Raw genomic sequence first — 12,846 nt, 5'->3', positions numbered from 1 at the left:
CGTCATTCTATATTAGATTGTACATTTCTCTTTGCCGTTTTCTTGCTCATCGGATCCCATCCTAGTTCACAAATATTTCGTTCGTTTTCATCCCCTACATTTTCATATTCTCTATTCCACATTTATCACAGATCATGGGCATTATTCATTTTTCTTCTCGCTGATTTCGCTACATTATGTGACTCTGTACAATATATAAATAAATATTTGCATGCAAAAGTTCATGTTGGTACCACTAGGCGTAAAATTTTTTGAAAAATTATTGGACAATTCCACTGTTCAGCTTCTCCAGTAGGGGTTCCCTCCACGGCTGGCCAATTTCCATTTGATAGATGTCACTGTTGAACCCCACAGGACAGATGTTCTGGACAAACGAAACCATATCACACACAACGACCAATATGCAGCTGATACCTCCGAATTTCTTTACTTCTTGCTCATACGTCTTCAACTGACTCCGAAGCTCGTCTCCATGCTCTTCGCCAAATGTATCAAATGGCATGATCTCAGCCCCAGTTGCCTTGAATGCTTTCTCCGACCGTGTTTCATCTGGAACAGGAAACACCGATATGAGAAGGAAATCGCGAGTACAACGAGTTGGATCTTTGGAAAGTTGAAGAGCTCTGAGTCCATACTCAGTAAACGCTGGTCGATGTTTCGTGCAAAAAGAGCGTAGCTTCTTCAACTCGCGAGATAGACCTTCATTGGTCATATGCCGGGAAGAATTAAGTCTGCATGTTGACTTGTGCATCGGCCAGGCGGTCTTCTGACATTCTCTGCTCTGTACATGATGTTGTATATTCAAGCATGCAGGATTATTGAGACAGACGTACACAATATAATGCGATCTGACAACCTGAACACCGGAAAAGGGTAACTCTGTCTGCGCGAGACTTCCAACATTGTTGGCATTGCGTTGTCTCCAGTCGAGATTGAGGCACCATAGTCATGTATCTGATCCAGAACCAAAGAAAAACACTATTCGAAGAGGAATTGGAGTATTTTTCAAGCGAATCAAAACTTTTTCTCGGTATATGCCGAAATGTTAAAACCCAGACAGATAGGAGCTCTAGGGAATTTCAACTTTCCCGTTTTCGAATCGGACAATTAACATGTTCTATGGTTTTTGTCCTACCTCAAAAGCAACAGTTATTGAAGACGTGTCGTCACATCCAACTCTGCAAGTATTCTGGAAACCTTCAGGTTTCGGGATCTCTGGCACCCACATCTGCGTGACTGACGGCGTGTGTGAGCGCCAATGCATATTTGCTTGACGCGTATGGTTTGTGTATCGCGCCAATCTTTGAAGTTCCGCCTGTTCCACGAATATTTTATACCCATAGCCCCATTGACTAGGATCCGCGCTTTGTGTCAATTGATCGAAGCGTATCGAGTTCCCGATGTCCACCAGTTGTAAAATCAGAGATTCTTCCATCTGCCTTCCAAAGGCTGTGAAATGATGACCAGCACCAACCACCAGACCAACGTAAGAAGCCATGAGGAAGTAGAGCAAATATTGAGGACCAATGGGACTGGACGAGAATTTTCCAATTTCAACCACATGAGAATAAATCAATTGAAGGGTACGGTTCCTATCCGCGTCATCTTGTGCTCGAAAAGCGACATCCAGAAGTTGAATAGTATTCTGATAACGGAATACGTATGGGGTTGTTTGATAAGCATAGGTTTCGAAGAGCTTTTCTAGAAGCATGGTGTACTGTCTGGAGACGTCTGAAGAAGAGGTAAATATTCATAATCTGTATTCAAATAAATGGCGCACCAGAGCGAGCTTTGGGATCCTCAATACGCTCTCTTGATAGAAGAGATAGTGTGGACTCTAATCTTTGTCTCTTTGTGACTGATCTTGCAGGTAATGTCAAATAAAAGTTGAAGAGACGGATGTGGTGTTCATAGAGTGCAAGAACGTTCTCTGGTGTGCGAGGGAGCACCGTCAACGCCGTCATTAAGGTTTCTTCCTGTAAAATCCTCGAAGGTATCAATTGCTGAACATCGTTATGACTGGCAAGAGAAGTGTGGGAATGGTCATCCAATGTCAAGCCTTGAAGATATTGATGCCACAACTTTGGTCCAAAGGAGCCACTACGGTCGTATTTGAATAAATCTTGGACGCAGTAGTAGCTAGACGACGCAAGCTCCGGATCGAGATTATCGCCTTCCCTAAGCAGTTTCCTGAGACCCATAATGCAGTCATAAAGAGGGGGTGATGTGTTAGGGTCGTCGCAAGAAAAGGATACCTGCTCCTTTTCACACCATTGCTGATTTGGAGTTGACTGAGTATCGTAAAGTCTCCACTTTTGTCTGTAAATTTGCTCGTGGAATCGTTGTCGATAATGCAGAAATATCCGATCGTTTGAGGGCAGCATGCGATCGACCAGATTCGATATTTTTCCCCGCCAGGAAACTGGTCGTAAAATGGTATCAGCACGCCTAGTCAAGAGATAGAAGAAGTGGGTGATAATGTCAAAGGCCCTGGATAGAAGAACCAGTATCGCTCTAACCAGATGAATAAATAGGGATGATTGAGGAGACTTGTAGGGACATTGCGATGGGACAGAGGTTTTGGATATGCGGAGTATGAGTGAAGATGGTATCCAATAACAAGATGGAAGTAAGGTGGTGACCGTAATGAACGTCAATGGAAGGGCGATGACTGCAATGACAGGAATTGAGACCTGGGATGGGGCAACAATGGTTATAAAATCGATCAATCCAACCAAAAACAAGACAACGGAAGCCTGAAGGATGACGGGCAATAGCGAAATGAGTGTAGGTACACCCCACCCAATGAAACTTTCAATTCGCATGTTTAGCAATGCAAGCTTGTCGCGCGATGTGATATGACGGGGGTATAGTCGATATTCCCTAATCCATTGAAGAGAAACAGTCCCGACGAGAACAGTGGTGATGCTTAGAATTAGACTAATGAACCAAAGTATGTTGATACGGGACATCACCGGCGGGGGTGTTTGTGGATCGTCCTGTTGCAATTGAATTGTACTTGTCCCATTCAAGATGCTATCGGCTGTAAGGTTGGTACTCTCTCGGAGGATTGATGCAATTTGACCGAGTAACGAGATTATTTCCACACTGGAATCTGGCTGTAATCCCTTGTACGACTCCACAACAAAGGCACTGACAATCGCAGAAAAAAGGCCCGCCTTTCAGAGAATCAGAACGAACGCAGCCAAAAAATTAGGTTCGACCATTGATTGCTTACAAAAATTAAAATATTATTGATTTCATCTCTCCACGATTCGCACATCTCGTTTTCTTTCTCTAGCATAGGCTCAAGTACTCTCGCCCATGGGTCACTATCGGGCTTTGGGAGAGGATATTTGAGCGGATCTCCGCATATCCATGGCGGGTCGGCCTGTAAATGGCGTCAAACGTAAAGGAAACAGAGGAAAATCTTTCCGGGGAAACGTACCTTAGAGCTTTCTTCCGATACCGTGGATGTCATGACCAAGGTACAGTACTCAGATACTTTTAGTAGGAGAGAGCTGCTCAATGTACTAATGAGAATCACTCAGGTCTACGTTTATTTATCATATTCCGACGTACCAAAATCCCACACTATCTGTTCAACAATAAGGAGCTTGGGTTCGAACGTTATCGATGCTGTTCTTCGATACCACCCGAAGTAACCGAGACGGCGGCGCGCAAGTAATTATGCCTTCGCATGGTGTTCGTAATCATTCTACGATGACTCTCTGTATACGGATAGATCTATTAATAGCAATACAACAATCACAGCAAAGCAAAACGACAATGTGTACGGCGCATTACTATAATAGTTGACCACGTTTTAACAAAGCTGTGGCAGGATTGAGGATAGTTGTACATCTTCTGGTTTGCTAATCATACTGACGCTGCTGCCTAATCTTCACTTATGAGGCGTAGCAATCACTAAAACTCGAGTGGACCTTTCACGGCAATAAAGAAATCACCTATATCATCTATCCAGCACTCAGGATAATAGCCGTCTGCAAATTTTCGATCTACAAAGCGGGTCAAATTCCATGTAGGCCAGGCTTTTGCCAGCACAGTTTGCAGGTCGAATGGAAAATTGAATAAAGGTGTTCGTGTTGTGAATGTACTCCGCAGGGTTACCATTAAAGACCCTCGGCTTACGATGCTGCCTTTCGATATTCGGGTATCCAACGGTGTTGGAGAAGATGAGAGGTTACAAGGGTCGCGATGCATTGTATAGATAGGAATGAAGGCGGTGTTCCCTTCTGGCAGGAAGCTGTGTCCTCAACTTTGTCTGCGTGAAATATTTGATAACAAGAAGGCTGAGGTCCCAACATTTGTTAATTTTGTCTCTGTAATTGCTTGCTGTAAGCACAGGAGGAAATAGATGCAACCATTCAATGCTGCTAACAAAACGTGATCAAACAAATAGTGTTGCGCGAATTTCATCAGCTTACATGTCCGCATTTAGGTATGGTATCCGCGCTGGCTTGCTACCGTTCAGGATACCCAGTGTATTTACCTCGACTTGCAGACGCCTGCCCGATTTTGCGTGGTGGAATAGGTATTATAATGTATGCGAAAGAGAACTGGGCGTGGTATCAGAGTCAGCAGGGATAGCCAATGCACTTGTAGTATGTTAAGTAAAAACACAGTATAGTTGTCGAAGGGATCTGAAACTGACCATCACTCATCACTTCCTCTAGTGTTGGAGGCGTTGGAACGCACAAAGTAAACGATGTTCTTATTTTTGCCTTGTTAACAACCGTTAGCTTTTTCTTGTCCTGGCCAATGACGCACAGCCCTTTGTCCACCACGCCACGATCCATTTTGGGTCGGTTGACTACCCAATGTCCGATTCAAGATCTCCAAAAGGACACTCAACAAACACATTCCAAATCGTCGACAAGTGGTTTGAAAATCTCATACTCGTTGATCCGGCATCGTGACGGATCGAGCGGGGACGTCAAGGAGGACTATCTATATAGGTGTTCGGTCCATGCAGTGCGAAAATTGCTTTAGATCGTTGAAAAGGTGGGTAGTGATCAAGTGTTTCCCACATGATCGAGCTTCTGGTTGGTGAGATACGTGTGGACATAGAGGGTATGCTGTGATGTCGAGCCTGAGGGTGTAAAAAGCGTACTACCTAGTCTCTTCAGACTGTCAGGAATTAAAAACTGTTTCAGGATCCTTGGAAGATAAGTCAGCACCATCACATAACAGTTTTCATAAATAGGCCCACTTTTCGACCCATTGGACTTGATTTCATACGCCCGACGATGGACTCAGGACGAAATGCAACTTTTCGTGGCCAGGGATCAACATTATATTATGTAATCTTGGCACACGATCAGGTGACCGAATGAACGCGCGCGCAGCTGGCTAAGTCAGCGATAACAAGACCAACAAGACCCGCAGAACATCCCAACACTCACTCGCCAAATCCATGTGAGTACGACGGACGAATGAAATAGTTCCGGTTGGAAACAACGAGTCTGCGCCTGAACGATCATGTACTGTTTAGAATTTTCTGTGCGAAATTATGGCTACTAGTAGTACTCAGTGCTTACTAGTATTATCATTAATGCTCATACAAACACGGTAGAGCCAGTATATTGGTATACCTCTATTGACAGAGTCGTCTAGTTCTTTCGGTAAGTCTTTTGAAATATTCAAAGCTTGTTCATATCTTTGGTTCACCAAAGTTAATACCCATGTCATTTTTTTCCGACAGTCGTGTATCCGCACAGCCTAGGTACCTTTTAAGGACGCGTTCAAGTGACAGCCACCGCAGTAGATTTGACGCACCAGTAGGCTGTAGCAGAGGTCACGATCACGAGAAGTACATTGCACTGGACGAACAAGATGTGGAAGCTGATTTTCTAATGTTGGTCGTACGGCGAATTCATCCCAGGACAACGACGTGATAGAACAGATAAAGGCGATGGCAAGGATTGCGCCGAGTTGCACGAAGCCAAAAAAAGTCGCATTAACCTTCGCGAGGTTCCAACTCACTTTGTTGTTTTTTCCTTGATTTGCTTTTCCAATGACCCAAATTCTATTTAGGATGATGGACCTTGAGACTTGATTTGTGAACTTCGAATCTCTATCTCTGATGATCAATAATGTCAGAGATAGCGATTCACAAGTCTGATAATACGAAAGCAGGCTTGAGGTAAAGGGTGCTGGAGAGATGTAGGGCAATTGTCGGTTGGATATTTCTTGACTCACACGTTTATAAAAGTGTGAATCGCTTGAGACCTACCCAATTCATTTAGTCTGAATATTTCATTTTCACAACCTCTCACGGGAGCTTCGGTTGATAGACATAACTACCTCATCGAAAAAATAGGCATAATCCCAGTAAATTAGCTTCGGTATTAATGTAAAAACAAGGGATTCCCCCTAGCCGACTTGAACGACTGACCTTGTCATAATGTGGTCACAAGACCCTACTAGTGACACGCTCTACCGCTGAGCCAAGGGGGACGCGTAATTTTTTTTAATTTCGATCATGCTGACTCGGCAAGACGAGCTTAGTTTTTTGTTAGCTCCTGTTGAACGAAAGCATAATCTAGTCATACACTTCGGAGTTGGTGGCACCTCGAGTGTCCATGTTGAACAGAAGGAAATTTGGTAGAGGCAGCAGAACTGATGCACTTGTAGCACCTAACTCGCCACGGCATCGACATTAACTGTCATAGACATCGATATTATTGATTCGTGCAATTGCCTTTTCATTCTGATGTCGGACCAACGTCAAACTAAGATTCGGTTAAAAGTACTATCGCTCATGGAATTTGGAAAATGGCGAGTTCTCACATTAATCACAAAGCATACCGTCGAACTATACCATCATCACTCGCACACCACACATCCGTGCCTCGCACCGTGACATTCCTTACAGAATCGCAGTCCACACCGATGAGTTCGGTAAGGACAGACGGTCCTTCGGGTACGACACTGGCGATATACGGCAAACCATCAGATGTTGCCACCGCAAGTTGTACCTCGCCGTTGAGACTGTTCCTAAATGCCATTTGTTCTACAGTCGTGTCCAGCCGCCTAAACGAAGTGAGAGGAGTTGCAAGGGATCGCGTGTCGTAAATAGAGATCAACCCGGATGATGATCCCGTTGCAAGAAGGTTGGCAGACTGCAAGTAGACAATGGAGGAGAGGGATGACCGAACGGAAGGTTTCGGAGAAGTGTACACCGATTTCTTAAACCCAAGGTCGAACATCTGGAAGGATCCATTCTCCAGTCCACCAAATATAACTTTCGCGCTCGTCTCTGGTACTTCACGCGCGTCTGTCGCAATCGGCGGAGTTGGCTCCTCGCCGTCTGGGGGAGCTGGGGGTCGATCTCCAAGGCTCATAGAAGAGACACCTCCTTGCGCGGTGATTGAAGAAATGACGTCGCCTGAAGAGACATCCCACAGTTTGATGGTTGCGTCGAGAGAGGAGGACACGACGTTGCGGCCGACTGCGATGATGGCCGTGTCGGTAATCATACGAGTGTGCGCCCGCATGGTACGCGCAGGGGAGATGCGAGCTCCATAGCTAGGTGCCTGGGCGCTGGGATCTGGAAGGTCCGCAGGAAGAATTGTCAAGGTAAAGTCCAAACCGGATGAAAGAAGGACACGGGAAGAGGGGAAAAATTTGAGCGACGTTGTCTGAGCGACGTGCGGCCTCGACTGTTGCTTGGTCTTTGTGGTTTCGATGGTGTCTGGCAGAAAGGACTTGTGGGGTGGTTTGAATGGTGTAGTTGGGTAGAGAAAGATTGTGCCATCAAGGTACCCGGTTGCGTATCGAGAACAATCGGGAGAAACATCAAACGCTGTAATTCTGTGCGGCTTGAACAAGGTTAATCTTATAAGCTGGTGTTTCAAGGGACTTTTGTAGGCTTACACGCGTGGAATTCGACCTCTCCTCATCCTTGTATTCCTGGATCGGCGTCACAACTTCTGTAGGTGGTATCCCGAGTGATTTACAGGTAACCCTGTAATTCTGCCATGTTCAATGAGTAAACTTGCGAAACGATATCAGTGGTGATAACTTGATCAGAAATGTACAAAGAAATGGATTTGAAGCTAATGCCCACAGAAAATCAATACAGAAACTCACACCTGTGGGTCCTACCGAGACCTCAACGTCCCCCTTCTCCTCGATTGTGGTCAAATTGACAAGATTTCTGTTATGCTCATCCAATTCGGCATTGATCTTTGCATGGACGGACGTTTCGGATTTTTTGTAACACGAAACCCAGAAATTTTCGGATGCTATCACGCCGTCTTGGATCTCTTGTATGACCTCTGCGAAAGTATGCTGAATAGTAACCACAGGAAGAGTCAAAGCTGACGTATTCATGGTTGCGATCAGTGAACAGATTGTTAAAAGAACATTCAACTGACAAAAGCAATATTTGGCACTGTCTAAAGGGGAGGTCACAGGTAAATTTGGCAACGTTTCGGATTTCCAGAGTTGCCACTTTTTTTGACCAACGTCCATCACACAGGAGATTGCCCTCCACATCCACATCGATCTTAAATCGGCGCCGGAGCAACTTTCATTGAGAAAGAACGAGAAGCACACTGACTCTGGTATCCAATGACAACTTGGTGTTCCGTATGTCGTGATTTGTTCTAATGTTTTCAATTCATACCGATGATCAGTCATAAAATTGTTGGATTTCAAAAGCTCTCTTCACTGAAATTCTCGATTCACAGCATTCTGAGAAGTCAACCGTTATTTAAATAATTGCATCAAATTGTTTTCATGTTGATATTCTAGGCCTACAAGAAGAAATTACCCGTCCGAGTGCTAGCTCCCTCGAGATTTCATCTACTTAACGGACTGTGGGCATCTTACAAGTTGTCAACCGTCTGTGAGATCTTGGGAATACACACAGTTAGGGGTAGACTCCTTCAATCCTAATTATATCGTCAATGGCGTACTATTCCGGCATCCCCGCATGCGGTGGAGGTTATGATGATCGTCGGAGATACAGCCTGTGACACATATCGTTTACCTTATGATTCGCTCCCGCTCAGGTTTCGAGAGCCTTTCCTTTTACATAGCCCTGCCGGCTTGGGAGGAACTGGAATTCGAAACGTGGGAAATTGCTTTATGATGGCGCTAGCGGTAACCAACCTTTTTTAAAGACCCTTGCTTTCTAAGCGGTATTGAAATTGACCCTCATCGTAGACCTATACAACCATGTCCGTGCCAGCACTTGGATATACCCCTCCAGCTGTTCCTTTACGCACCAAACGGAATTTTAAAGCATTGGTGCTCCCTGATGACCCTATCGCACCTCCGCCGGTCGCAACTCGACCAGCCCCAGCACCGATGGGCAAGAGGCGGCCCCCACCGTTAGGTGGAGCCGAAGATACCAATGGGTTCGTGTTGGACCCCACCATACCAGCGGAAAGCCCAGCTACAGGTCGTCGCAGCGCCATGCACGCAACCCTGTCGAAAACACTGGCGCGTCTTGATCTCAAGGACGCACCTAAACTCGATTTGAAGAATCAAGACCTCAAAAAACTGGCGGATTTGGGGCAAGGAAATGGTGGAAGCGTCGTAAAAGTAGAACACATACCAACTGGCACCATCATGGCTAAAAAGGTACGTGTTCACCCACATTCTGAAACATGGCGTCATTATTAAAGGCTTCTCTTCAGATTGTCCTGATCGACGCTAAATCATCAGTACGCAAGCAGATTCTACGTGAACTGCAGATTATGCATGACTGCCATTCCGAATACATTATTTCGTGTTTTGGGTCGTTCTTGGCCGAGCCTAATATCTGCATTTGCATGGAGTACATGGACAAAGGATCATTCGATGGAATATACAAGAAGATTGGCCCGATCAATATCAATGTTGTTTGCCTAGTAGCGCATTCCGTGCTGGAAGGGCTTACATATCTGTACGACGTACATCGTATAATCCATCGAGGTCCGTTATCCCTAGTCTAGTTGATATGAAGCACGCTGATAAATTCGAGACAGACATCAAGCCCTCAAATATACTGCTTAATTCTGAAGGACAGATAAAGTTATGCGACTTTGGGGTGTCGGGCGAACTGATTAACTCCATTGCTAATACGTTTGTGGGCACATCCGTGTACATGAGTGTAAGTTCAGCTCTCCATTACCCGAAAGTTTCGGACTAAAAATAGAGGGTATCCGCAGCCCGAACGTATACAAGGCGCTGAATACACCATCAAGTCAGATATATGGTCACTGGGGATCTCGCTCATTGAGCTTGCAACCGGGCGCTTCCCATTTTGCGACATTTCTGACGACGACGACGACTCGGATCTTTCGGATCTAGAGAGAGACCATGATTTCGACCCCAACAACAAAACACCCACATATCGCGACTCATCATTTGGGTTCAACAAGAAGAAAAACCGCCGATTAAGTAAACGCGTTGATCATGAAGCTACTCTCCACGACGATAACTTGTCTTCAATGAGTATCATTGAATTAATGCATCAAATCGTCAGGGACCCGTCGCCGAGGCTTGGGGACCAGTTTGAGGAAGAAGCGGAGGAATTTGTGGATGCCTGTCTAATGAAAGATCCGGATGAAAGGCATAGTCCTAAGACCCTGCTGGTCCGTTCCTGTGGATTTTCCTGTCACCAATGTGTCCGCTGACCACTTATTCAATTGTTGTAGGAATACCGGTGGATGGACGATGCACGCGACTCAACATTCGACGTAAAAGCGTGGACTGCCACTTTCTGACTTATTTCAGATGTTATCCACTCGTTTTTATACCTTGGTTTAACCTTCCCTTGCGGACAGATGTAAGACTTCTATCTTTCATTTTCATTATAAGGATTTTTGTAAGTAGTTCAAAGTAGGGATATTTTATTTCATCCTCGTCATTCTCCAAAAACTAGGCTAGTTTCTACCGCATAATCTCAATGCACATTTGTAAAATACTCTCAGTTGGAACCTGTTATACTAGCAATATATATTCAAAACTCATACCTGTGTATTATTTCAGAATACATCCTCAATCGAACAGCGCGCAAGGACCCTGTGCCATTAGTTGATATGGTGACCGATTTTAGCCCCTTTTAAAGGTTACACTGCAAAGAAAAGACTTGGCAGGCTCTTGGCGGGATGAGATTACCGCCGTAACTATGTTCTGATAAGTTCAGGAAGAGTATAAGAGTCACATTAAGATACATCACGACAAGGTGTTTTATTGATTATTGACTCAATACAGTGGCCTTTTCTCCGTGCCGTATAGACAAGAGCGCCCTTTTGCCAAGTTTGGCCAGGTGTGGAGTTCTATTTTAGGCGCGCGAGGAAACGCAGATTAAACGGACATTTGACCATCTTAAAACTAGAATATGTTGAATAAAATTTCTATGTGGCGGGGCTTTTCTATGTGGCGGGGCTTTTCTATGTGGCGGGGCTTCAATATCGAGCAGTTTCATACAATTTCTCGCACAGTTTTCTATAAGTTTGTTTGCTAGCAGGCTGCATATGTGTCATAGCTACAGGCGCCCAAGGATGTTTAAACTATCTGGCTATTTTGCAGTAGCTTTGTTTTGGGACACACTTTATAAAAGTAAAAATACGCATTCCATTGCAGAAAGATAATTATACACCATTGTGCTTCAGTTCTCTCATTGACGGTATGGTCCACAGCACAAGTTCAGAGTCAGTTAAGAATATTCAAAAATGTCACGCAAGCTAGTTTACATCGTATTATTAAGGGTCCGGAAATCCGTAGAAAGAGCCACCAAAAAACTTCTCACCTCGATGGCGCGCGGATTATGCATCAGTCATCATTTCGATGAACATAGGTCAGGCTAAAATATACCTTCTACATCTTGATGACCTCTGCATCTCCACTATGATTAGATGGAAAACACATGCAAGTTTTCAATATGATCCTTGGGATATAGTTCACGATAATTGTCCATTGTTGCATCTGAGCTGATGGCTCAGCTGAGGTGAAGACATCATGTGGGAGACAGCATGGGAGTAGCGGGGAGCAATAATTGGGTGGGTGATTACATTTTCCATGGCTCGAGGTAACTTGTCAGTGTATACGACTTGGTCCTTGTGCGATATAAAATTTCTGAAATATTACAGAACAAAGTTTTAGGGAACTATAGCATGGTGCCGCAATATTTCTACATTACTGAGAATCAACTAAATAGATAAGCCACTCATTACTGTACCCGAGGTGCCCAGGAGACGTAATCATTCATCAAAGATACATTGTCTTTACGAAGCTGAAATTGAAAGATATGTCCTGTGAAATCAATATGGCGCACGATCACACAGTGGCGCTGTGGTGTTGGGTATTGGTAAGGTGATGCCAATTTATTAGCCACGGCACGTACACTGAGTGTGTACCCATCTTTCCTATTTTTACGTCAGGTCGAAGCATTCAAATGCACAGATACCTCTCCCTTTCGTGCCTCGACATTCAGAAATCAATTCAGCCGTGTAATTATTCTAGACCAAAATGATGTTAGGCACTCTTTAAGTTTTGGTATGAGAAACTTAGGACAGTCGAGCGACGGCAATTTTATTAGCACAGCTCCCCTGACTTGACTGTGTCAATTGTTACCTTGCGAAATCTCCAAAATTACCTTGCTAAATTCCCTGACGCCTAACTTCAAAGATTTAGCGGCATCCGGGCCAATCCCACCTTAAGATTGTACGGTAGCCTTGAGTAACTGATTCCAAGGAGGTGTGAAGCATGTTTCTTTCTGATCAAGCTGCCAATGACAACGTGGCACTCAATACTCTTGTGACGGATTCCGAGGTCAACATTCAGATTTAATGATACAAGGTAAGGAACCCCGACCATTGAACAACG

General features: G+C 44.6%; 3 protein-coding genes and 1 non-coding gene across 4 annotated transcripts; all 4 read right to left on the bottom strand.

The window, feature by feature from the left end:
* Positions 1-259: 259 nt before the first annotated feature.
* JR316_0010566 (uncharacterized protein) lies at positions 260-712 on the bottom strand (the record flags this gene model as incomplete). The annotated part of the gene is made up of 2 exons (XM_047896232.1): positions 260-364; positions 431-712. 2 exons carry the CDS (start codon positions 710-712, stop codon positions 260-262), a joined length of 387 nt encoding a protein of 128 aa, XP_047744277.1.
* A 487-nt stretch (positions 713-1,199) lies between these two features.
* On the bottom strand, positions 1,200-3,481 carry JR316_0010565 (uncharacterized protein; the record flags this gene model as incomplete). Its single annotated transcript, XM_047896231.1, has 6 exons — positions 1,200-1,315; positions 1,354-1,731; positions 1,781-2,448; positions 2,653-3,153; positions 3,282-3,391; positions 3,449-3,481. The coding sequence occupies 6 exons, from the start codon at positions 3,479-3,481 to the stop codon at positions 1,200-1,202; spliced, it is 1,806 nt and encodes a 601-aa protein (XP_047744276.1).
* A 2,909-nt stretch (positions 3,482-6,390) lies between these two features.
* On the bottom strand, positions 6,391-6,480 carry JR316_0010564. Its single transcript has one exon. It is a non-coding gene; the product is annotated as a tRNA-Thr (tRNA).
* Positions 6,481-6,818: 338 nt separating this feature from the next.
* Positions 6,819-8,358, bottom strand: JR316_0010563 (uncharacterized protein; the record flags this gene model as incomplete). Its single annotated transcript, XM_047896230.1, has 3 exons — positions 6,819-7,844; positions 7,900-7,998; positions 8,116-8,358. 3 exons carry the CDS (start codon positions 8,356-8,358, stop codon positions 6,819-6,821), a joined length of 1,368 nt encoding a protein of 455 aa, XP_047744275.1.
* Between the last annotated feature and the right edge of the window lie 4,488 nt (positions 8,359-12,846).

The sequence above is a fragment of the Psilocybe cubensis genome, chromosome 10 (genome assembly GCF_017499595.1).
Source record: "Psilocybe cubensis strain MGC-MH-2018 chromosome 10, whole genome shotgun sequence".
In the NCBI taxonomy this organism is placed as follows: Eukaryota; Fungi; Basidiomycota; class Agaricomycetes; order Agaricales; family Agrocybaceae; genus Psilocybe; species Psilocybe cubensis.
This window is presented reverse-complemented; position numbering and strand designations above follow the sequence as displayed.